At 50.8% G+C, this 24,438-nt stretch overlaps 2 protein-coding genes across 19 annotated transcripts in view; one reads left to right on the forward strand and one right to left on the reverse strand.

The window, feature by feature from the left end:
* The window catches only part of TSPAN32 (tetraspanin 32), a 33,221-nt gene extending 31,757 nt beyond the window's left edge, over nt 1-1,464 (reverse strand). For 14 of the 18 annotated variants that reach the window (XR_010070812.1, XR_010070811.1, XR_010070809.1 and 11 more), the window contains exon 1: nt 1,317-1,464. Coding sequence is in view for 8 of the 18 variants with exons in the window: in XM_063333071.1 (XP_063189141.1) it covers nt 1,317-1,382 (66 nt within the window). In the remaining 10 variants the exon portion in view is untranslated. Of the gene's footprint in view, nt 1-714; nt 1,210-1,316 lie in introns of all 18 variants that reach the window. The other 4 variants (XM_063333065.1, XM_063333062.1, XM_063333066.1 and 1 more) reach the window with 3 other exon arrangements.
* Nucleotides 1,465-9,829: 8,365 nt separating this feature from the next.
* On the forward strand, nt 9,830-11,278 carry ASCL2 (achaete-scute family bHLH transcription factor 2). The gene is made up of 2 exons (XM_063332734.1): nt 9,830-10,410; nt 10,514-11,278. Exon 1 carries the CDS (start codon nt 9,872-9,874, stop codon nt 10,397-10,399), a length of 528 nt encoding a protein of 175 aa, XP_063188804.1. The 5' UTR covers nt 9,830-9,871; the 3' UTR covers nt 10,400-10,410; nt 10,514-11,278.
* The last annotated feature ends 13,160 nt before the right edge of the window (nt 11,279-24,438 follow it).

The raw sequence follows: 24,438 nt of genomic DNA on the forward strand, positions 1-24,438 counted from the left end.
ACCAGTGGCAGAGCTGGGACAGAGGCAGCAGCACAGCGGGATAGTTAAAAACAGCTCCAACTCTAGTGTAATGAACCTGGAAAATACAAGATGTGAGGCCACTCCTAGGTCCCAAGATAAGGTTTCAGCATTTTGTGCCTTTACAACATGGAAGCACAAGGCAGCTATCCCTGTGTCAAACGTGACGGTCTGGCGTTGACATAATCCCCACCGTACGACATTTTCTTCCAGAGCAGACCAATAGGTCTTGCTGGAGACTTACAGTTTCAGAGACTAAATACACCCAAACCATAGCATTTTCTGCTTATAAATAACCTAATTTGCGGCACCCACTGATCCTTCATGCTGTGCATTACTGCGTATCTCGACCCACGCCCAGCAAAACACTAAGTGCAACACCAGTTAGCTCAGATTTCTGAGAAACACCAGTGTAAAATCCTCCCAACAGCAGTAATGTGATTCTTGCCATCCCCGGCGGCTGTGCCTTAACATCTCCACTAAACATCATTGGTACTAATCCTCCTTTAGTTTTCTCCAAATGATATATTCTGCTATTTGGAAGAGAGAACAACGTACAGCCACTACACATGGCCCAAAATAAGGCACCACCTTTAAATTACACTCTTTCCAAGCCACCAACCCTCTTTGACCTAAATACAGATTATTTTTCAGGCTTGCAAGTTTTGATGAAATGAAAAGGCAACAAGCACATACAACTTGACAACATCCAGCAGAAGCATTCCCCAGTTTCCACCATTTCCCACCAGCTCTAACAGCAGAAGCCAAAAGGCTCCCCTTGAATTTGCTTCAAAAGCTGATAAGAAAAGGATCCCTAGAACTGCCTTTGCTTCGCAGTGCAGGTCCACAGGTCTCACATGTACTTCCATCGAAGCCTTGCAGTTTCACATCCTCACTGATCCCACCTGCAGCTGACCACCCTCACAGCAACAAGTGCAGCAGGTCCATCCTCCCTCTTTTGCTGCAAGGAGACGGGAGCAAGTAGCTTTTTTGCTGAAAACCCCTCATTCTGCCGGCAGCGACCTTTCCTTTCTCCTTCGAGGTGGCCACCGGGTTGTGAAAGGGCTGCAGCGGCGTGACAGCCCTGAGAAACCAGAAGTCTATCAGCAGAGGGGGGGTGATGCTGGCGGCCAGCGATAACGACCCAGGGCGCAGCGATAACCCAGGCAGTTGGTTTTGCTTGCCCTCCGCCTGCGAAAAACAGAACGTGGGAAAACCCGACCCTCTCCGAGCGGGGATGGGAAAGGCAGCGGTTCACCTCGGTTTCACAGAGATCCCCCCCAAACCTGCCTGCTCACCATGACGCAGAGGCTGGTCACCAGCAGCTGGCACTTGGTGGTCCTCATCCCGCACCTCAGTCCCATGGCTGCTTGTCCCCAGAGAGAGCTGGCAGTTGGTCCCTCCGGCTCTTGATAAAGCCTGGGTTTCCCCCAAAGGGAGGCATGGCCACAGCGGGGCCTCTCGGGAAGTGCAGTCCCCACCACGTGCTGATGCACCTCCTCCTGCCTAATTATTAAATCCTGTTTAGAGCAGCCGCCTTCTGCCCGGGCTCTCGGTGGGCTGCCGTCAGTTCTGACCCACAGCCAGCTGGGAAAGGAGGAAAGGCATACAGGAAAATAGCCTTTTGCAGAGTTTAGAGCAAAGTTCCTTAAAAAAATTTTTGAAACTGTTCAATCAAGAGGCAGTGTCAAAATACCCTGCTTGTCGCTTTCACTGGGACGCAGTTTTGCTTAATGAACATTGTCATAACTATTTTTTTTTTAATCTGCGTAAATAGTATCTTGGGAAAAAGTTGAGGAAAATGTTATTTAGAAAAAAAAAAAAAATCTGTTGTTTAAAGAAGACATCAAAGCCCCCCAAAAGATCTGCATGAGGGTCTTCCCTCCCCATTTAAAAACCACCACATCGCAATAACCTTTGGCTGAGACTCTATTAAAACTTGTATTTGCAGATGAGGGGAAAAAAAATCCCTTTGGTAGTATTTTATTCAGGAAAATTGCTATACATAAATATAAACCCCTGCTCAGGAGATTCTCACCGTCTACGGACTTTTTGACTCTGTCCTTTCCCCTCTCCTAGCACTGAAGACCCCATGGAACCACAGCTACAGAAGACTCAGGTAACTTCTGGTCTTCAAAACCAGCTGCCTGCTCGATGCATATTTCACGCAAGTAAATCACAAAGAAGCCTCAAAAACGATCTGGCCAAAGGGAGACTGAATGACTGGGTGCCCTAATCATCCTCAGTTTCAGAGCTAGACTGGTGGAAAAGAGGTGAAACAGAATAATGGATAATAGTCACACTCCCCCCAGGTGGCAAAGAAAGGGGGGGAAAGGTAAAACCGTCCCACGTCAGTACCTGTAGCTAAAGGGAAATAACAAAGAAGGAGGAGGAGGGGCATGAAAAAAGGAAGGAAGATGCATTTTGTAGAGCAAAGAGAAGCAAGAGAAAGTGAGTTGCACAAAGCCATGTGCAGAGGAAAAAGCAAGTCATGATTTTCTGACTACACCACTAGCTTTCTTGCAAGCTTTCTTGCAAAACGTCTTGGTTGCAATCCCCTGAGACACCAATGAGAGCTGCTACAGCCATTTCTGAAAACAGGTGTCCCCCATGGCTTGTGGGTCCCTGCCCTGGTTGGGCTCCCTGATGCCCAGTGGGGGACACTGATGTGCACGCAGAGACCTTCGTACTCCAGCCACCAGCTGGAAAGCACCTGAAAAAGACCAACAGAGGGACAGCAGGGAAGGAGAGCAGTGGGGAAAGGACTACAGAGAGAGGGCAACGGGCTGGGGAGGCAGATGATGCCCAGCCACACATGTCCAGAAGCAGGAACCAGAAACCATCCACAGCAGCACAGACCCCTTGGGGGCAGGAGTACAGCTGCAAGGTGACCATGTCTGCGTGGTCCCCACCATGGGCCAGGTGGGGAAAGTGCCTTATAAAACAGTGTGGTGGAGTTAGGACTGCATCCAAACGCAGAGTTGCTAGCACCCGACATTGCTTCTGGCACTATGGGACAGACAGTTGTGTTGTCACCTGCGTTTTCAAGGGAAATAACCACCAAAGGGCCACGGGTATAAAGGCAGCAGGGTTAGTCCTCAGGTGGAGTTACAGGTTAAATCTGAAAGGGTTGCAACAAGGTATGAAACACAGCTCTGCATGTGAAAACAGCTAGAGAAGCTCGACCAAGAGCGATGGCGAGTTAGAAGGGAGGGCGCAGCCGTGGTGCACACCCTGAGCACACCTGGAGCCTGTTTCACAGCAAGGGACACAAGAAAAACCATGCAGCCCATCTTCATTTTCCCCTAGACCCCAGTTTCCTTCCCCAACCCTAAACTCACGCTGCTGGAGACCTGTGCAAAGCCAGATCTCACACTAGAGGTCCCCACAGGCCAGCAGAAACCGTTCCCGGAGGCCTGGATGATTCAAGTGGGCTTTCTGAAGGGAATAGATGGGTAGTTCGCTTCCCAGTTCCCCAGAGGTCTCCTCTGTCCTTGCAGGAGCCTCGCACCTCACTGCAGGACCATCTGAGAGGTCACAAAACCATCATCTAAACCACTTGGTAGTGCTCCTACTCTCTCCACAAAAGATGCTCTACCTCCTTTTGTCTACAGCCATAAAAACAGGCATCTTCAGTGCCTCATCAGGCTCTCAAAACAGGTCTCTAACTTTAAACACCTGGGTTTAAACAGGTGTTTCCTCTGGTTTGGTTGCAAATGCCTATTCCTGGGTAGTTTGTCCATGTCCTCTGATGCTTCAGATGCTTCTCCCATCTCCAGCACTCGGTGCTCTGCCTTTGTGCCTGCTCCCTCGATTACCTGCTCCAGCGCTGCACTGGATTTGGCGTTGGAGGCATTTTCTGCTGTTTCTCTTTCCTCCGTCTTATGCTTTATCCCATATAGTACGGCTTGAAAGATTTCTCTGGGGCAGAACTTATGTGAATTTCTAACATCAAAACGTAATAAAGAGCAAAAGAAGTTACTCCCTCCCCCCACAAAAGGAAGTCAATAGTAGGAGCACCAGGAGACCCAGGGCATTAAGAGGTTTGGCTTTGATTGAGGGAGGCACATTTGGCACATGCAAGGGCACTACTGAAGTGAGCGCAGGGGGAGCACAGGAGCTCATCTTAATGGTGGCCATTGAAAAGGGGTCTTTATGACACTTCACTTTCTCCAGGATTAAATGTCCTCTGGGAGTCGTGTCATTGGTGTGCGCCTGCCTTGGCAGCTCTCTGCCCGGGGAGCCCTGGTGAGAAGCAGGGAGTCCCCCCAGCCCCATCCCAGCGGGAGGAGAGGCAGGGGTGGGGGCACACCAGGGGGACATCCTCGCAGCCGGCATGCAGGCTGGACGGCAGCGTGGCTTTTCCGGCAAGACTCAGCCTCCTGCTTGCCCTGCTGGGTTTTATCAGTTGGTTCCCTTTGCGAGAGCCCAACTTATCGCTCCCAAACGCAGTGCAAAAACCACAGGTGACCACAGCTCCCGCCTGCGGCTTCCTCCCTTGTCTCTGGTTATCAGCCGGAGCACGGAAAGAGGGTAGGCAAGGCTGAAAACATCCTGGGGAGTCCAGGTACCCTCCTCCTCTAGCCTTGTGGCAGCTTGCAACCTTCTGTTCAACTGTGAAAATACATACTGGCATCCCAAGCTGCAGGGGTGTCGGAAGGATGTGCCACCTCGTCCAGAAGGAAAGGACTGATTTAAAAAAGGGAACAAAGCCAGGTGGTATTTTTTGCAGAGCTAAAAAACAGCCAACCCTCTTCTGAGCTGGAGGGAAACACTGCCCACACCGTCAGAAGGACGTCCTCAAAGAGCTGGGGGATTTAGTACGTTAATGCTGCATGGGGTGAACTTGGGAGACTAAACTTAAATGGAGGAGAAGAGGCTGAATTCATGACGGTGCTTTCCCACCATCCACTTCTCTGGCTCTCGCTCCGTCAGTGTGGCCACCAACAATCCAACAGCAGCACCCCAGTGCTCCAGCTGGGCATCAGGTAAGAGAAATCTCCCCCTGGCTTTGGGGTGCTGCTACTTGTGCTCCTGCGAAAGGATGGGCTGGAGGCAGGGGAGAGGAGGTGGCCCCAGGAGGCAAAATTACACGCATCATCCAGGCAGGGCCATCCGTGCCAGACTCCTGCCGCCTCTTGGGAGCCGCCTCCTTTGCCAATCCCACACCACTGTTAGGGAAAATACCTCCCCTCCATGGTAGAAAATAGCTCCAAATGTGGCAGATTTACTGGTGTCACTGGCTCAGCCCATTCGGTCCCTCAGCTGCTGCCCGTAGCATGGCTATATTCACCCTAGAGCTCGCTCGTAAATAAAACATGCCCATATCAAACCACACCGAAGCCGTATGAATGACGGGAAGCCGGGGAGACCTCACAGCCCGCGTCTGCCTTCCCGGGCGCATCACAAGGACGCATTGTAAAGGCTGCTTAGCATTCATATAGCACATATGCACAATCAAAGCTAAAAATCAACTTTTAAACCCGGGGCTGCCTCTTTTCAAGAAGGGGAGGAGAAAAAGGGGGAGGCGCTGGGCTTTGCGAAGCTTCAGATGCACCAGGCAACTGCGCGGTGAATGGAAACAAGGCTGGCCAGAGGCTGCCTTGGAAGAAACAAAAAGGGAGAGAAATCATAAAATCTCCAAAGGACTTTTTTATTTATTATTATTTCCAAAGTGCGCCTCAGAAATCCTCCAGTGATTCCCAGGCACTTTGAAATGAATTGTAGGTGTGCAAAAAAACTGTCAGAAGAGTTAGTAAAAAAAGTTCACCAAGTCCAAGAAAGAGTGTATTCGAAAAGAGCGTCAGCTGAAGACAGGGAGTTCCCTTCAAAGAATAAACTCAAATAAACTTTGTTCCCCCCCAAAAGTGAAACAAATGTACTCATAGCTCTAAAGCACACACCCCTATCTATTCTTTTTTCTTTTCCGCGTGGTATCTAATTGCAAACTGTAACTGCCCCGGGGCCAGCTGTACTGGTGACAGACCTAAAGACACAACTCTAGCCCTGCTCCCAGCAAAACATGCACAAATTATGAGAAAAAATAAATTCCCAATCAATGTTTTTGCCACATTTGCTTACAAAATCCCATCAGGGTTCATTGCCATGGTACAATATAGAAATAACAACCCATGGAGAAATGTGGATGCCTTGACGTGAGGTTTTCGTATTGTAATTAGCCTAAGAATATTTTAATCGTTAAATAATTTACAAAGTTTTATATAATCTGTCTTTAATATATACATCAACGTTTCGTACGTGTATGTATTTATCAATCAAAGCCAAACGCTTGGAAAATTAGCCACATGCATACATTTTGCAGAGCGGGGATTCACCTGCTCGCCAGGGAGAACGGGGCTGCTTGACTGCCCCTCGCCATTTATTTCTGGCATTTGCTCTCTCGAGCCTTGTCACCACGGGACCTCTATCGCTTTCCACTGAGGCCCAGAAAGTTTTGGCAAAAAAACCAACAACCCAAAGGTCACGTCAGCTGCCTGTAAGCTGTGTGGGTCACAGCGGGACTGACCCACCACCTCGTCTGCTGTGTTTCCACCAACCCACACGCCTACTCTGGTGGCAGCGTTTTGCCCCCACCTTTGGCAGACGCAAGAAATAACACGTAGCGTGAGGGCTTGGAGGCCCTTCATGGCAGAGGTACCCTCTCTCTGAGCAGATTTCTCCCACCTTGCACCAGGCTGGCCAAAGCCACGCAGAGCTGCGAGGTGTCCACGCCAACCATGCCTCTATCACTTTTGCCGTACCTGTGCCAGGGGAGGAGAATTTCTTCTCACCACCCTCTGACATCGCTGGATGCTCTCTCACTCTCTCTCCCCAGATTACGATCAGGAAGTTGATTGTGAACACAGTGTTAATGATGCCTTGTTCTACTGGATCTTACATAGTCATTAACTTTATAAAGAGATTTCAAATAAGATTACATTTCTCAGAGATCGAGATGTACCTACCTTCTTTCAGACTATCGGGAAACCAGCTGCGTCGCTAAGAAAGTGTTAGCAGTTGCTTTGTGCTGTCCTCAGGCCCAGATCCTACAGTCACATGGGGCTGGAAACACACATCACATCGCCATCAGCAGCCCTCAAGCCAATTTGGCCAACTCAAGTTTATCGCCGAGCTGAGCGTGGAGTCGCTGGGGCTGGAGGCTGCCCGCTCTCCCTTGAGACGGGATTTACTGGTGTTTGAATGGTGCGTTATTAATGAAAAAAAAAATCCCTGTAGTCATTTTCGTACGACAAAAATCCAGTTATTACTCGTGAGCGTGGCTTTACGATACAGAAGGTTTTCTCCTGAACAGCTTCAAAGACAGCAGCTTCCTCTTTCCTGCAAGAAGGGCTCGCATCAGAAATTAAAGATGGGGTAACAAAAGAACATCGATTTTACTCTGCCACAGTAATGCCCTTTCTGCCCAAGCCACTACTGCCAGCGAGCACAAGGGAAGCCCCCGGCGCCAGCCAAGCTGAAGGCAAGCGCCAGTGTTACATGGCTTGAGTTAAACAAGCGATCCGGTGTCCGCTCTCACACACGAGGACGTTTATCTGCCCGAGCAGCTCCCCTGCGCTTCGCTGGACCCCACCAGTCACAACACCCCCCACCCCGTGCTGAACGCCATGGGCTGCTCCTGGTGGGCCAGACCCTTCAGCGGAGCCACCTGGCTGCTCATGGTTTTTCCCCCAGGTCTACGGAACAGGCCAAGTACGTCTCGAAAGCCACCGAATTTGGATGCTAAGCCTGAGGTGTGCCTGAGCGGGATTTCCAGACACATGAAGCACTCGTGGGGTCCTTCCTGTCACTTCCAGGAATTTCAGCCCCGCTGCAGCGGGGCTCGCTCCTTCAACCTGCAGCCATCATGACTGATCCCCAGGAGAAATATTCCTCTTCCAAGCTGGTGGAGCCTTGCTGCTCCCTAAATACCCCACGCGGGTAGAAAAAAGCCTCGTCCATGTCACATCTAGAAACCATGGATGGCTCTTTGTGTTACTAATTTTGGCTTAGATACACCTTAGGAGCAGCAGCAGAGCGGTTAGTTCAGGGTAGACAGGAGGATACAGATCCTTACTTTGATACCCGCATCTTGCCACAGAACCTCGCTGACACCTACCTGTGCGGTGGTGGCTCCATCACAGGCACACACACGTCCCTGCCACCAGGTTGCTGCTAGAGACCCCAGCTTTGAGCATCTTCCTGGGAAGGGGTTACGTCCCCTGCCAAAAAATGAGGTCCCATAACTGAACTACCCCATACCTCCCTGCCCGCACACCTCTGGGTGGAGGGAGACCCCAAAGAAGGGAATTAGCCCTTTTCTTACCCCAGTTAACAGCTGCTGCAAACCCTCAGGTGGATGAGCACCCCCCATCTCCTGCAGGTGGTCACACCGAGGGGCTGCATGAGCACCAGCTCGGCGGCTGGGACAGGGGACGAGGCAGAAAGGGCCTGAGCTGACCCCAACAAAGCCAGTGGAGGGGTCTGTTGGAGATGTTTTAGCATCACATTGGTTTTTGGTGTTGTTTTTTTTCTAAAGCACATCTTGCAAGCCATGCTGAACCCAAGAGCCGATCCCAGCCCTCTATCCCCCTTGCTTATTTAGGAAAACACTCTGTAAGTCATTTCCCACCACAAGCTCCGGGGACGCCAGGAAGCAGCTCCTTTGTCCTCCCCATGAAATTCAGCCGCCTGAAAGCACCTTACCCTGCTGCTCTTCCCCGGAGCTGGAAGTGGCCGGCCAGGCAGGACTGCTTGCCACGGCAAAGGGAAGCCCGAGCGCAATTCCCGAGCCACAAAAATTTTGCATTTTCCCTCTCCTCTCTGCGCCTTTATCCTTGAAACTCTCATTTAAGCCTATAAAGAAGAGAGAACGGCCTTTATAAGATGGCTCACGCAACTGCTATAAGTTTATATTTTACTTTATTATTATTTTTTTGTGGTACGTGTAACAAAGCAGAGTCCCGCTCTTTCCCATCGCTTTGCCAAACAGACGCCAACCGGCGGCCAGGCGCCCGCACCGCTCCGACCCCGGTGTTCGGTGGCGGAGCTGCTGCCACGCACCGCCCCACGGGGACAGCCCCGACCCCGGTGTTCGGTGGCGGGGCTGCTGCCACGCACCGCCCCGCCCCTCGGGGACACCCCCACGGCGGGGTGGGGGTGGGTGGGGGTCGGGGGGCAGCCGCGCTCCCGGGGCCGCCACCTTCCCCCACCAGGTGCCCTGTTTTGGCGGGGGTGGGGGGGAACCAGCACATTTGCAGGGAGAGGAGCCGACGCTGACACCCCCCGCTGCTTTTGCCGGTGTGTGTAGGGGGGGGGGGGAAACGGAGGGGGGAAGGCGGGGCGAGAGGGGAGCCCCTCCCCCGCATGAGCATGAAAATTAAATTAAAATAAAATATTAAAAATATGAAAAGCGGAAGCGGTGATTAAGGGAAAAAAGTTGCAAAATGAGGGAAGGGAGCGCGACCCCCTTCCCACGGACAGGGGGAGACGGGTGTTACCGGGGGCTGGCGGCGCCACGCGCCGGCCGCGCGCGGGAGGGCGGGGGCGCGCGCGGGGGGGGGTGTGCGGCGGCGGCGGGCGCGCGTGGCGCGGCGTGCGCGGCGCGTGCGGCCGGCGGGGGCTCGCGCGCGGCGCGTTGATAAGGGGCCGCCCGGCGGCGGCGGCGGCCGCAGAGGCGCGGAGCGGCGGCGGGAGAGGACGGGGGTGGGAGCCAACACCCCCCCGCGCCGCCCACCCCCTTCCTCCTGTCTTCCCCTTTAATTTGCTTTTTAAAAGAATATTTTTAATTTTTTTAAAAAACTTTTTTTTTTTTTTTTTTGGTGCGTTTTCCGCCCGCCGCCGTGGCCGCCCGGCGATGAACGGCGGGGCCCTGCCGCCGCCGCTGCCCCCCGCCGCCCCCCGCGGCCGCCGGCGGCCCGCCTCCCCCGAGCTGCTGCGCTGCAAACGCCGCCTGGCCTTCGCCGCCCTGCCGGGCACCGGGGCGGCAGCGGCGGCCGCCGTGGCCCGGCGTAACGAGCGGGAGCGCAACCGAGTCCGGCTGGTCAACATGGGCTTCGCCGCCCTCCGCCAGCACGTCCCCCACGGCGCCGCCAGCAAGAAGATGAGCAAAGTGGAGACCCTCCGCTCCGCCGTCGAGTACATCCGCGCCTTGCAGCGGCTCCTCGACGAGCACGACGCCGCCGCCGCCGCCTTCCCCGACGGCCGCGGGCGGGCGGCCGTCGGGGAAGGTGGCGGCGGCGGCGGCTACTCCTCCGCTTCGCCCTCCTTCGCCTCCTCCGTGCCCGGCTCGCCGTGCTCCTCCGAGGAGAGCGGCTACGACGCGGCGCTCAGCCCCGAGGAGCGGGAGCTGCTGGACTTCACCAGCTGGCTCGGGAGCTACTGAGCCGGTGTGAGGTGAGCCGGAGGGCAGGGGAGGGGGGTGCCTCTTACCCCCAACCCCGTCCCCCGGGGGAGCGGGGCAGGTACCCATCGGGGCTCTCTGCACATCTCTCCGCAGCCGCGCTCAGCCTGCAGTACCTCAGCGCCCTCGCTCTCCGCAGCAGCCAGCATCCCTGCCCCCCCCCGAAAAAATGCTCACACGCCCTCCCCCCCCAACTCAACCCCGGCGGGACCCTGCTGTCTGCGTTCCTCGCCGGGTTCACCCCTCGTCTCCGGGCTGTGGAAAGTGCAATGGTGTAAAAGACTGGCCGGGGCTCCGCCACCCGCTCCCGGGGCAGCGTCTCCCGCCGGGAGAATCCGACGGAGAGGATGCCCCAGCGACCCCGCTTCCCCCCCCACGGCTGCTTCCCGGTGTTGCTTTGGAGGGGCGGGGGGAAAAAAACAAAAGAAACTGAAAACACTTGATGCTTCCTTGCTTCTGGAGGGGGAGGGAATTTTTTTATCATGTCAGATTCTATTTTATATGTAACTTGAACTGCCTATGGGAACACTGGTGTATGAAGACTTATTTTTGTACAAGAAACCTTAGAGAAAAGGGGTGAGGGGATAGTTCTATTTTTAGCAAGCCCTATTCCCTTGTTCTTGAACACTGCCAGCTAGAATGTTTTGGGAACATACATGGTTTATATAAAAAGTTGAGTTTTTTCCTCTCCAAACACTTTAGTAAAAGACTGTAAAGTTATGTTGTGTCTTAACGTGGTGTCTGAGTTTGCCTGGTGTGAAGGTATACTTCTCTGAAAACTGAAGTTTGTTTTTTTTTTTTTTTTAAAAAATATGTATTGAAGGCATTTTTGTATGCACTTGCTAGGATTTCTTAAATTGTACATATGCGGTTTTTAAAAGAGTATCATATTTTATGTAAATTGACTTTATAAATAAAAATCTATTTATAAATGGCTTCAGGGCTGCAAGATGCATGTATTTGCTGGAAATATGCCCAAGGTAACTTCTGCCTGAGGGGGTGGGAGAGGGGTGTAATGAGCGGTACTGCAGAGAGGCAGTTCCCCTGGGCCCGGTTTCATGTGCAGAAGGGAATAAGGAGCAGCACAGCATAACCTCTGGGCTTGCTTTTTTTTCCTCCTGTTCAAGTTTTCTGAACTCAGCACTTGATGCAAGTACTGCAGAAATGATGTATGGGGAGATGCACGTTTATAGGAGACGGGACAGGTTTGGTGCTGTTAATTCCTTTCTGGGGCATGCAGAAGGTGCTGCAGGCTGTGCTGCCCTTGCCTACAATGAAGTGAAGAGTATCTAAAGTTTTTTGTGCCCTGGCAGCTACTCTCAGGAATTAGGATGGGATGCCTTTATTCAGGGGAGCAGCATCTCTGAGAACAGTGTTGTCATTCAACAACCACACATAACCAACAGTGTCCTGCTCTAACTTCAGCTGCATGTACATATAGCTTTATCTAAAGGCAATACTAGTTTCTAAGGAGCAGTCTGTGCTTGCTTAACAGAGACTCCTAAGCTCTGCCCATTACTTTTGGGCTCATACTGAAGACCTGCTTCAGCACAGGTGAGCCAGAGGTAAGACGGATTGCTGTGAAACAAAACACAGTGATGATGGCATGAAGAACTACAGCAGAGGCTGTTACTTTCCTTAAATAGCTGTAGTGAATATTATTAGTCAAATGGAGCAAAATGGGCTGGCCTATAGAATATGCTGAGTGAACACAAAGCAGAAAGGGTTATTAAAATTGACCTACTTTGCAGGGACTGTGTGTATGATGTCTGCTGTGTTAGTACTGGGAAGGTAGATGTTTTCAGGAGTATGATCGCTCAGCATCCCCAAATTTAGTCATTGCAGTAGATGCTCCGTAATCCAGATCTGTAAGAGTATTCCACATACATGATTCCATTTGGCAAAAAATAAAATAAAATGGGAAAACGCAGGCTCTAACAGCAAGTAGCATTTAGGAGCCTGCAAGCAAAAGCAATAGTTACTGCGCTTCAAGTTCATTCTCAAATCAAAGTTGCTCTAATAAGCAGAGCCATTTCAAAGGCCCTGGGAATCGAAGCACCTAATAAATTACTTGCAAAGGTTTTGTCCTGTGTGGCTCCTCCACCAGCCCCACCGGGTGGGAGCAAGGGCTGCGAGCTGACCTGGGTGTTGAATGACCCGCTACACTTGGCAGCATCAGGTAGGGCTGGTGGGTTTCGGGGGGGTGACATGGTACCTTTCCACAGTGGGGGTTTAGGGGCTTCATCCTCACAGATGACCTGCAAAAATTCAGTCAGATTTCCACATACTTACTCTCAGCCTAAAACAACAGCATGCCATCTTCTCCAAGCAATTTAGAAATCAGAACTGCTGCGTTTATCCGGACAAGTGTCCCATGGTGGCAGAATGCATTTGTTTAGAGAGTTTTACTACTGCTTGGCAGGATGTTTGTTTTCCTTCCTTAGGAACACTGATCATTTTCCTATTTCCAAGAACAATATTTATCTCTCAGTCAAGTAACTCTCAGCATCATTACTAGGTTCATCACATCACATCAAGATTCTGTTGCAGCAACGTTAAAGCAGCATCAACTGTAACGGAATTGGCAAGAAAATAGCTGTGAACAGTTTTCACTTAAGCAATATTAATATGAGGCAGGAAAAAAGAAGAAAAAAAAAAAAGAGAGCTTAGTCAGCATCACAAGTTACCTTAAAGCTGTCAGCCAGTGTTTCAGTAGAAGCTAAGTAGGGCAAAATCAGGAATGTACAATTTACTTTAGGAGTTAAAAAAAAAAAAAAAAAAGGAGTATTCCAAACACTTGAGGGGAAAGAGGGTGCAGGGAGAAAGATGTATACCTGTTGTGTTTCTAAAAAAAAAAAAAAAAAAACACAAAGATGGACAGAGGGTCTTCTATCCCCAACCATGGTGACCACAAGTCACCGGTGGATTCTCAGATCAGGCTGCTCAAGAAGCTACAGCAGAGAGAAGGGTATTGAATCATCCTGCCCTTTTGAGAAAGTGTTAGGGAGGATGCAAGGTAGGTTCTCTGTCAGTTGCAGAGACAGCAGGTACCTTCAGCCAGCTCAGCTCACTCCTGTTCTCTTCAGTAGCCATCTGAACACTTGTAGGACCAAGTTGAGAAGATTCCTGCCTAAAAGCTCACACCTAGACCTCTCTGCTCCATTTGTGCAAAATAGTGTCAGAGCAAAGATTTGGAGATGAAAGCCCTCTGACCATGGGAGTCACCCATAAGCAGCAAGAGTAACACCAGATCTACCTTCTCAGCCAGATGCTTCCCCTGCTTGGAGGGGCCACCTTCACCTGATGGTGGGAACTTCAGTGTCTGGGTTAGTTGCCATCAACCAAGGGCTGCCGTGGGGGCTTCCAGGAAGCCTGGGTGGCTGCCTAAACTGCTACCTGAAACACTTGTGACAGGGATGGGGAATGCTTCTGATGAGCACGTCATTTCCCTTTAGATGTACAACTAGAAATTCAGTGCCTAAAATGAAAACTCCATCTCCCCAGGAAGACACAAACCCAGCCCCAAGGTACGGGGCTGCGGGAGAGTCAGATTCAGGCAGAAGAAATACGCTGAGGAATTCTGAGAATTAAGAGAGAAAAAAAAGCAAAAAAAAATGCAGCAGCAAGCCGAGGGCGCCAGGAGGCACAGGCTTGTCAGTGTGCAGCTACGGAGCAGACTTCTCTAAACCTCTCGTATCTAAATCCACCAACGGGTTCCCATGTTCCTGTGCAGCCCTTCACAGGTCACAGACATGTCTAATGAAGCAGAAACAAGTTGCAGGATGGTGTCAGGATTAGCTGCCCCCTTCCCCGGGCTGAAAGAACCCTTCAGTTTTCAACCACGGGCCCTCCCTTTGGCATTTTGAGTTGCTCAGGCTGAAGCTTTTCTTGTTACCCAAAGCAGATGACAGCCCAGCCCATGGTAAAAAATAGTTCCTTGCAATGAACCATGCATTGTTGCACTCTAGGCTTTAAGTGATGCTGTCACCCCTCATGGGCAGCCTCAGGTTCAGCTCCATGGCTACTCTCCTTCCAACTTTCTTCACATGTTGTTAAGAAAATAACTTCATAGGAAGGGGCTATGCAGCCTGCTTGAAGGCATGCACACCACGAGAAGCGTGAGGAAGCAGGCACGAGGGTGTCCTGCAGCATCTCCATGACAGGGTGGCATTGCTGGTCCTTCTTGCAGGGCAGCTGGCTGCAGCAGAGCCTCGGCACTGGAGGAGTCTGAGAGAGCACTGCCTTGGAGCACATTAAGAGATAAGAATCCAAGGGAAGAGGGCTTTCTCCTGTTCCTACCACCACATGATATCACCGGCAAATACCAGCTTTACCACACGTCCTCCTGCAAAGAATGGCCAACGGTTGGTTTCCAATGTATAACAACTCACTTTTGCATTAACACCTTGTAAAGATCTTGTTACAGACCAAGCAGAGCAGGCAGCAAGGCGAGCTCCTGCGTATCAGCTTGCTTCTGCCTCCCCTCCCGTCTGCGGGGAGCAGCCGCCAGGAAAATACTTGTCTTGCCAGCCTTTGGTCTGCGTACCAAGGCTTCTCGCCTGCCACGGTTTGCGGGCAGACGGCTGTGTGCTAAGACTAGTCCCGAGGTCATTTCACTCTTTTCATGCAGGTCACAGAATCGCCGGCTAACAGTAACAATTTTCAGTCATTTCTTATCTGGATTGGATGTGGGCCAGGAGCCTGGGAGTGTGCGTAGTTAAAGAGAGAAAGGCAGCCCCTTGCACAGTCAACAGCAGGCAGAGCCAGCCTGGCTTTGCCCAGTTTGGGCATCAGCCAACAAGGGTTCGGTTTTCTTCCCAGAAACTACCCTCAAAGCAGCATTAGCCAGAGGTATACCCGGGAGTAATGGCACTAGCGATATTAAAGCAGCACCAGCTGTAATCACAAGTTAGTGTTGCACCCTTAAGAGGCTATCAGGCAGCGTAACAAATGACTTAGAGCCTTGGGGACACCATGAAGCCCCGGCTCCTTTTGAGCTCAGTGCATGCCCTGGCATGCAGGAACATAGGAACTCTGCCAGGTGCTTTCAGAGCATCCCTTGGGACCTCACCATGGGTCCTCTCAAGCCAGTCCCTGAGGCTTGCTCTTTGGAGAAGTGAGTGGGTGCTCCTGTAGCTCAGTGAGGACATGGAGAGGTTTTACACTTAACAGTGCTTAGTCTTTTTATTGTATCCAAGTATTTTCTTCCATACATTGTTTTCCCGTAATAAAGATCTACCGAGGAAGAGGCTAAAGCTAGTGCAAGGGGAGAAGTGTCATAGCTAAGGCACTTCCCAGTAAGAGGGGCTGCTTTGCACCTCTGCTGTCACCATCATCAAGAGGATCAGACTGAAGGGGAACAGCAGCATCCTTAACTTAGGGAAAGTGCAGCAAAAACGTCAAAGACTGGGATTTCCACTGTGTTTTAAATGAAGATTCTTCACTGTTCTTGAGACACTACAATCAGAGATCATTGTTCAGATCAGGATGAATAAATCCTCATTTTCTGCAGAGTGCTGCCTGCCCCCTCACTCCTGTTGTCACCTCTCTTTTGCCACAGGGCACAATAAGGTGGCAGAAGAATAAGGGAAGTGATCCACACCAAGTCCTAGCACGGCTGCGCTACACAGAGGTGAGGCAGGAGAGAGATCCTCAGAGAAACCCCAGCCGGCTGGTAGGCTCCAACACCAGCATCTACCCGTGACGAGCAGGAGAAACCCAAGACAAGACAGACATTTAATATCTGCCCAAGTTATCAGTGTTATTTTCAATAGAGGGGAAATAAACAGTCATGGAGAGGAACGTGGAAATGAAAAGGAGAAATAAGTGCAAGAAAGTGGTCAGCAGTGGAAGGCATAGTGCATTAAATCAGAGCAAGAAGCACAGAGAAATGACTTCAAGTATTAGACTGTGCCCCCACCCCCCCCAACTCTATAAATGCTTCCCTTTGTAGGTAGATGTTAGTAAGATCAGAGGTATAGACAGCAGAAAAGGAGAAACTTCTGGCAAGATGATTGTTTGACCGCAGGGACCAGGCCAGCGCTTCAAGCTTTGACCTACGAGCATCCACCTTGCTGCTGGAGAAGCTTCAGTTCTCTCCTCTCTTGATCTCCTTTCATCTCCTGGCCTCAGCCCCACCACTTAAAGCCTGCAGTACAATAGTTACCCCGTCACCAGACCCAGTAAATTGTGCTTGCTTTTTAAGTTGTTTGTTTTTTTTTTTTTTTTAAAGGGGAAGAAAAACCAACAGAGAGAGGCATGATAGCCCCAAGGGGAATTTTCTGTTAAAGTCACTGCCAAAAGAATGACCAATTTGTAAGTGAAATGTTGACACTTTTATAACACAGCAAATATCTTTCCCTTGAGTGAAGCAGTTCAAGATTTTTTTTTTCTTAAAAAAAATAACGAATTTTCTCAGGATATGAAATACTAGGAGGAAGTGTTGCAATACTGTAGCACATTTTCCCTTTCTCTGTGTTTCCCACTTTCACACACACAATTCCCTCAAGACTGCACAAAGAAGCCGCACTCCCTTTAGCGGAGCCATACACAGAAAGAGCAGGTGAAACCCACTGGGTAAATAAAAATCTAGTTTAGAAGCATTAGTAAATACCATCATCATCTTACCAGCACAGTACCTGCAAAGCCCTCCTCACAGGCTGCTGGCTCCCACATCCCTGGCACCAGCCTGCCTCCAGCACGGGCTTGCTTATATCGAAGGAAAACCAACCGGTGTCAGTGGAAGCAGCTGCTCCCCTCAGTGAAGCACCTGCGTGTGATTCCCTGCCGAGGGGGCTCTGTGCCGGCCAGCCGGCCCCCATCACTGCTTCTCCTTGCCCTGGACACACCTGGCACCAGAGAAAACTGGGCAACGGAGAGGGTGAAATGTGCTTTAAGCAGCTTGGAATTTGCAGAGTGCATTGTATTTTGGGACTGATTTGAATGGAGGGCAGGATGGGGACTGGGTCTCGGTGCGCCCCAGCATGGCTCTGCACCGTCTCCTTGCCTGATTCCCCCAAATCCCATCTCCAGCAGCCTGGATGACTGTCCCACAGGCTGCATCCCCGCCTGCTGCGCGGACCTGGGACACTACTGAGATAGTTTATACCCTTTGGTCTTTGGTCTTGCTAGAGGACAGCCAGTAAAGAGGGGTGAGAGCAGAGAGGCTTTTGAAGTGGGGAGACCACAAAGCTCATTTAGGATGCATACACCACCAAAAAAACCCCAACCACCAGACGGTAATAACTTCAAACCAGTGCTGACTGGAGTTGAAAACAGCGATGTACTGGCAGAAAAACTAGTGCCTAAGCCAAGTTCAGACGTGGAGTAAGCTGAATTTGACTCTGTTTATGATGCTGAAGAGAGCTAATGGTTGCCAGCAGGCAAGTCTTGCTGTTGAAGAGAAGCACACAACTTGCTAAAGTGACCTCTGAGCACTCTTTCAGGCCCAGCAGAAATCATAACCAACCCTCTCAGTGCAGCAAAACCCGCTGGAGAAAGCAAGGGCAGTGCCCAAGTCTTGCCCATCCCATGGCTGGTTGGGCTTGAGCTACACGGACAGGACCCTTGCTGGTATAGGGCAGGGGGGCTGCACTTGGTGTGCACATGGCAGAATTCACCCAGAGCTGGACAAGGAGCAGAGGACGAGGACTTCTGAGGCTGCCGGGTACACAGGCTGGGGCAGGAGGAGAGGCAGGCTGTCTGCAAGTTGTTTGCTTCTGCCACGTTTGGGGCCACAGGACTGGGGACCGCTCCTTGCAAGAAAACCAAACTGCCATCTGCACTACGCTGCCATCTTCCCATCCCAGCTCCTCACTACCATCAGCCTTGACCTGATGAAGTAGCATCATCACTGTGCCTGGTGCGCCATTGCATCACGGCATCCTCCTACAGGATACGATAACTGGGTCTCACGGCTGCTGTCTCCAGCCGCTGTGGAGGGCACTCGGTACAGAGACAGCGAGGCGCAGCTTGGGCATCGCTGAGGGAGCTCGGTGCAGCTACTTCATCCGGCTAGAAAGCCACACTGCATGGCTGGATTAGCCCTGGCATAGCCAGGCAGTGGGTCGTGATGCACGCCCGCTTGAACAGAAGCCATCTAAATAGCTGCATAGCTCTTTCCTAGCAAATTGTTGTAAGCCAGGGGAGTTAAGATAAGTGCAAAGTAGATTTCTTGTGTGAATTTATTCATGCCCATTTAGATTTGTTTTGTTCCATTTTAACAAGAGAAGTGAGTTGAGACTCCTGTTGGAGAGTTAAAATAATTCACTGCAAGCATTGGTTGTCAGCGTGCGACAAAGCAAGTAATGAACTTCCAACTAGGTTCTGAGCTGAGCATTATGGAAGCTATTAGTTTGCCAGAGCTGATTAAGTTATTTATTGAAAATAAACTAAGTGGGGGATTTGTTGCTACTTTCTTTCCCTTGATTGTGTATTGTCTGAATGCAGATTTTTTTCCCCATGTTTTTCTTTTAGTGAAAAAGAAGATGCAGTGAATAAGAAGCATTTTATAAGTGCAACATTTGGGTTACAAAATTACTCATTTTGGGAGTTGTTTGTATGGAACAACTTTTAATTCCAAAATGTTAAACATTTTATTGCAATCTCCAAAGTTCTGCACAGTCAAAATGTACAACAGACCATTTGCTGAAGCAAAGATCCGCTTTGGATCAACTTATTTTAAAATTTCGGTTTTCTGGAGGTTTTGAAGCACCTCTGAACTGTATCATCAAAATACGGTGATGACATATGAGCTACCTGAAAAATCCTGGTCTCTGCCTCTGTCTTAAAGTGCTAGCAAGTCTGTGTTGTAAGAAGTCAGGTGGCCAGCTGAAAACCGGCAGATTGGAAGAAATAACGCGTGCTGGGGTTCTGGTTTTGTTTGCTCGCCTTGCGCCTTGACTCGAGGCAGCAGGACTTTGGACCTCCATCCTTACAGAGGGGCTAGAAAAGTGGATGAGATTCAAGCCTGGAGCAAGCCTGGGCATCTGCAGGGCAATGCCCCAGGCTGCAGACACCCCCGTGGCAAGAAATTGCCCCCAGCAAACCCTGTAAGAGCAGCTGGGGGCATCTGTAGAGGTGTGGATGTGTTGGACAGCTTGTCCCCAGACTCCTCCAGCCATGGGGCTAGGTCTTGATGCTCCAGCTTTATGCTCCTCAAGCATCTCAGGAGGCAGGGGAACATAGGGCGTAACAGCACCAAGAACTCTTTGCCCAGGATTCAGCCCTACCACGGGATTTGCAGTCCACAGCTTGCACCAAGGGCCAAAAAACATGCTGAAACACAGATGTCATGGCTTGTGTGGATGGAGGGGGGCTACCCATCGGTTCCCCAAGGCCATGTTTCTCCATCCCTGCCTTTGGTCTTCCCCTCCCCACCACTCCTTTACATTAACTTTGCATTGTAGTATCTCCCCGCTTTCTTTCTCCGTGCCTTCACCATGGGAGAAAGAGTTGGAAGCGGGAGGTGGAACAGGGGTGTGAAGGAAAGAAAGAAAATGGAAAAAATGGAAGAAAGTGAGAGGCTGAGGAGGGAGGGAGGAGACAGAGCTTGAAAGGGCTGGGGGGGACAGGGGCAGGCTGCCCCCTGGCCACCCCGCATTCTGCCTGGCTCTATCCATTTAAAGAAAGGGATCATCCTGACTTGTGTCCCAGCTGGAAGAGGTTTTGGTGTCGTCCCCTCCCCCTGTTTGCTCCCCCTCCTCTCCCCCTCCCTTCCCACTTTCATCCAGGCTGCATCAAAGTACCCCCCTTTCTCTGGGGCCTTTCCGCCCCCTCCCCCTCCCCGGAGGCACAATGTTCCCTTTTGTGGCCACCAGGCAGGCGACCTTTTCTACCTCCTTATCCCCATTTATCCCCTCGCCCCCGGGTAAATAAACCCCGTGGCGACAGGAGGGTGGCAGGTGGGAGGGAGCGTGCCCCCGGGGCCGGGAGGGTGGCCCTGGGGCAGATGCTCCCTTTTGCACCTCAACGTGCCCTGGCTGGGGAGGGGTGGCACCGGGGCCACGGGCATGGGGATGTTATTAGGGGGTGGTGGTCCCCGGGGGTGGATCAACCTGCCCAGCATCCCACAGTGAGCCAAGGGGTGCAGAGAGCTTTTGCAGATTTGGCCCCAAAGGAGAGCACATCCCCTTTTCCATTGTATATAAATGCCCATAGCAGCTGGCCCCACGGGAGGGGGCAGAGCCAGGTTGGGGTTGGGGTGGCCCAGGGCACTCAGGCACGGACCTTCGAGGAGCAAATATCCAGCCACAGCCTGCACCGGGGATGTTTGCTGGGGGAGAAACAAAAACATTTGCTGGTCTGGGCACAGCAAGAGCCTACCCACAGCTCATCCCGCTGTGCCTGTGGGCTGCTCGCCTCCCTCCTGGCTTTTCTTCCCCCTGCATTTGTTTCCCTTCAGTTGCTGCTGCTTTATCAATCTTTATTAGTCTCTGCTCGCATTGGCGGAGCTCAGCCACCCCCTGGGGCTGTGACCCTGCATGGCAACTTCTCTTTTGCTGGCTGCAAGGGATGGTGATGCAACGGGGTCTGTTCAGCGAGCACCGCACAGTCCCACCACTCCTCTTCTTCACTCTCAGGTCGCCTGAGAAACACCCCTCCTGTCCTGCCAGCCCCTTGCTTCCCTGCAGGTGGGCAGATGGGCAGTGAGTTGGTGCAGGACACCTTGCTTTCCCACTTACCAGGCAGGGATGCATCAGCCCAGGAAGCTGAGCCCACCGTTGGGACCGGTGGCACAGTGTTGGACATGGTGAGGAAGGTGGTCTTGTTCACAAGTGGTTCCCACAGGGTTATTTTTCTCCTTGAACAGGGTTTAAGCATCCGTCATGCTGGGGTCTCCTTGCATATAATTTTTGAAGCTGGTGAAGCTGTTTAGAAATGATGCCCTGGACCTGGTGTAGCTCCACTGGAGGAGCAAGAGGCTCACAGCTCTGACCAGAGACAGGCAGGGCCATGCATGTTAAACCCTGCGTTAAATGGAGTCAGCCTTTTTCTCCAGGATCCTTAACAGGCACCAAGACCTCCAAGAGACAGAGAACACCTGTGCCCTGAAGTTTTCACTGTGGATATTTTCTTTTAGAGAAGCTCTCTGCTTTAAACCCCTTATTTCCCAGTCTCCCACAGCCCGGCACGTGTCCCTGAGCAATCACAAACATGTGGAAGCACAGTACAGCGCTCCAGCTATGAAATCCCACTAAAAGCCCTTATTCTGCATGTTTGATGCTCTCAGACCTTGACATTCAAGCAGCCGTGCGTCTTGCTGAGCTCTGCCCCAGCTGTGCAGGCTGGCTACTCTGGAAAGGCAGGGCTGGGGTGGGCGCATTAACACCCCTGTCCCCCAGGGCAGGTGGGGACATCAGAGTGGGCTCGGGTGGCTCACCCCGGATGAGTAGCTGGCTCATGTTTCTTCACCTTCTTCATTTGTAAAGGGAGAGCTCAGATCCACACGGTGCCCCAGGTTGTCCAAAACGGAGAACTCTCCACCCCAAAGTCCTTGTCTCTGTGTGTTTCAGATCCTATTTTGGCTGCCCAAGGTGATACAGTCAGATCCTAAATTAGCCTCTTATAATCTAAATTGAATTTAGACCCAGAAAATCCCCGGCTTTCAGATGTTTCTGGTTACACAATAACCCTGGCTCTCCTTCTCAGAGGAGTGAAATGGCAGGATTTTGAAATTCCTTGTTGGTTCATGTTTGCATATAAATGCTGATTTTATCTTTTCTGTACACAAAGTAAACACAAAGCTGTTTTACAATAATGTTGCCGTTGAAACATGCACCCAGGATGGCAAAACAACCCTGACTTAGAGATGTTTCCAGGCCCAAGGACCATGCCTCCCTTCACACAAAGAAGCCGCCCGCCCCGAGATGCCCAGCCCACCCTCATCCCTGTTGATGCAGTTCAACAGGCAGATTTCGTAAGGCAGGAGTTAGATCCAGAAGTAAAAGTGAGGTGGTGATGGTAAAAGATGTCAATACACTCAGGCTGCCCGAGATGGTGAGCAAGCCTAAGCGCAGGTTCCTGATGGAGCTGAAGCTTTCCATAGACCCCCAAGGGCCGTGGACCATGCTGGAAGTGCCCAAACCCACTCCAACTGGGCAATGATGGCATTCACTTTAACAGAGAGTTATATCTCTTAACTTTTTATAATGCTGGTCTACACAGGGAATATTATTCAGATTAAAATAGGGGCTTAAAGTAAGGTAGCTGTTGATGATTAACTCTCTGGGGGAAAACTCTTATGCAAAAAGATGCCCTTTGTGAAAGAACTAAATGCAGTCATGGCCAGGAGCAAAGAGAAAGGAAGAAGTGCTGCTGAGAAGAGATAACTGACGTAGAATAAGTTAATTCAGCATAATTCCTGAATTACAGAGCCCCACCTGGGGATCAGAGATGGCTATACTTAAGAAACGACCATGTCCACAACCCTGACAGCCTTAGTTATGGAAAGAAGATCGTGAAATCAGAGAAAACCACATTTTCTGATGATTTCTTCTCTATCAGTGGATGTTGCAGAAACTCCATTTCAAAGTCAACAGCCTCTGGTGAAAGAGGCACTCTTGGGTGCAACTGGAGAGGATAAAAATCCAGACCAAATATCTCCCTTCGGCCATCTCGGAGTGTGGTGTCTACCTTAAGTTAGTCATTAGACTAGTCATCTACTTTAATAGCCCACGAAGATAGAGGCATTTTCTGAGAGCAATTCATTCTGCTTGCTGTAGGATGACTATTTGACGTGGGATCAATCACCCCTGGGTGATGCCTGTCCCTCCTGACGGCTGTAGGTGGGTCCGTGGTAAGTAGATGCATCAATCGTGGCCAGCTTTAGGTTGCCTCCTGCCCTGTATACCTGAGTGCTCACGGAGGCTGAAGCACTCCCCACCGTCCAAAAGGTCACCTCTGAAACAACATGTATTCGGCCCAAAGTTCAATGAAGTCCAGGTTCCTGTAGCTTTCAGTGGCCTTTGCATCACTTCTGTAGTAATGCATCTGAGGCAGTACCAGAAATGGACTTTATTGCTGGTCGTCACTGTACCTGATCTACAACACGGATCAGACTTTAAAAGCCTACAGCCTTATCCACTGGCCATCAGCCTTCACCTTTAAATGGCACTAAATGCATCCAGCAAAAACTAGGCGATATGTTTTTCATGTCCTAGCAGTCATATGGGATTCAAATGCCTTTGACATTGTGAGAGCAAAACCTGAAAAAGTCACATAGCTGTTTCCTGTGAAACAATTGAAAAAGTGAACTTGCAGGATATTTCTATTAGAAACCACACTTTCCTTCTCGTTGCTTTGAACAAGAGGTTTAGGAGAAGGACTGCACATGTTCTTGAGGAACTAACTCCTGTGGCCAAGGCCAGGGACATCAGGAGGTGGGATGAAGAAGAAAATTGAGAAATGTCAGATCATTCAGCAAAATGAGTTGTCCTGCGGCTTATGTCAGAAGCGATTGCAGTGGGACAAGCAAATCGTCCCAGGCATCCTGGCACAGCTGCCCGAGCACGGCTCAAACCTCTGCAGTGGAAATCACAGCTTGGTTCCGTAACGCAGCAGGTTACATTGGCATGTGCCAAGCCCTGCTGCAAGCCCTCGCCATCATTTGCAGCCAGGTAGTTAATGCTGATGCAAATTTCATTACTGCAGGCAGAGCCTCAGCCTGTCTAGAAATGTGAGCATCAGCTGGGACCAGAATGAAAGAAAAAGTGTATTAAATTGTCAGGTATGATAGAAAAATCACATGCTGGTATCCCATCTCTAAATAGCGTCACTCGCCCACACAAGCTCCTCATCTGACCTCACTTGGGTGGCTTTTACTGTCTTCATTGTTCCTACAAAAACCTCAGATAGATTTCAGTCCATAAAGAAGATGGAAATTCTATTAATTGCCTTACGGCTGCGAGACAAGCCCACCCTTACCTTGCCCTGAACCCTCCTCCTTGCCAGCATCCCCGATCCTGATCCCTCACCGAAAGCCACGGGGAATTTCAAAGGGCTGGAGAGACCTTCTCCTCTCT

Source organism: Chroicocephalus ridibundus, chromosome 4 (genome assembly GCF_963924245.1).
Source record: "Chroicocephalus ridibundus chromosome 4, bChrRid1.1, whole genome shotgun sequence".
In the NCBI taxonomy this organism is placed as follows: Eukaryota; Metazoa; Chordata; class Aves; order Charadriiformes; family Laridae; genus Chroicocephalus; species Chroicocephalus ridibundus.

What these genes read in the sequence shown, in the direction of transcription:
- ASCL2 (XM_063332734.1), top strand. Translation starts at nt 9,872, where the DNA reads ATGAACGGCGGGGCCCTGCCGCCGCCGCTGCCCCCCGCCGCCCCCCGC.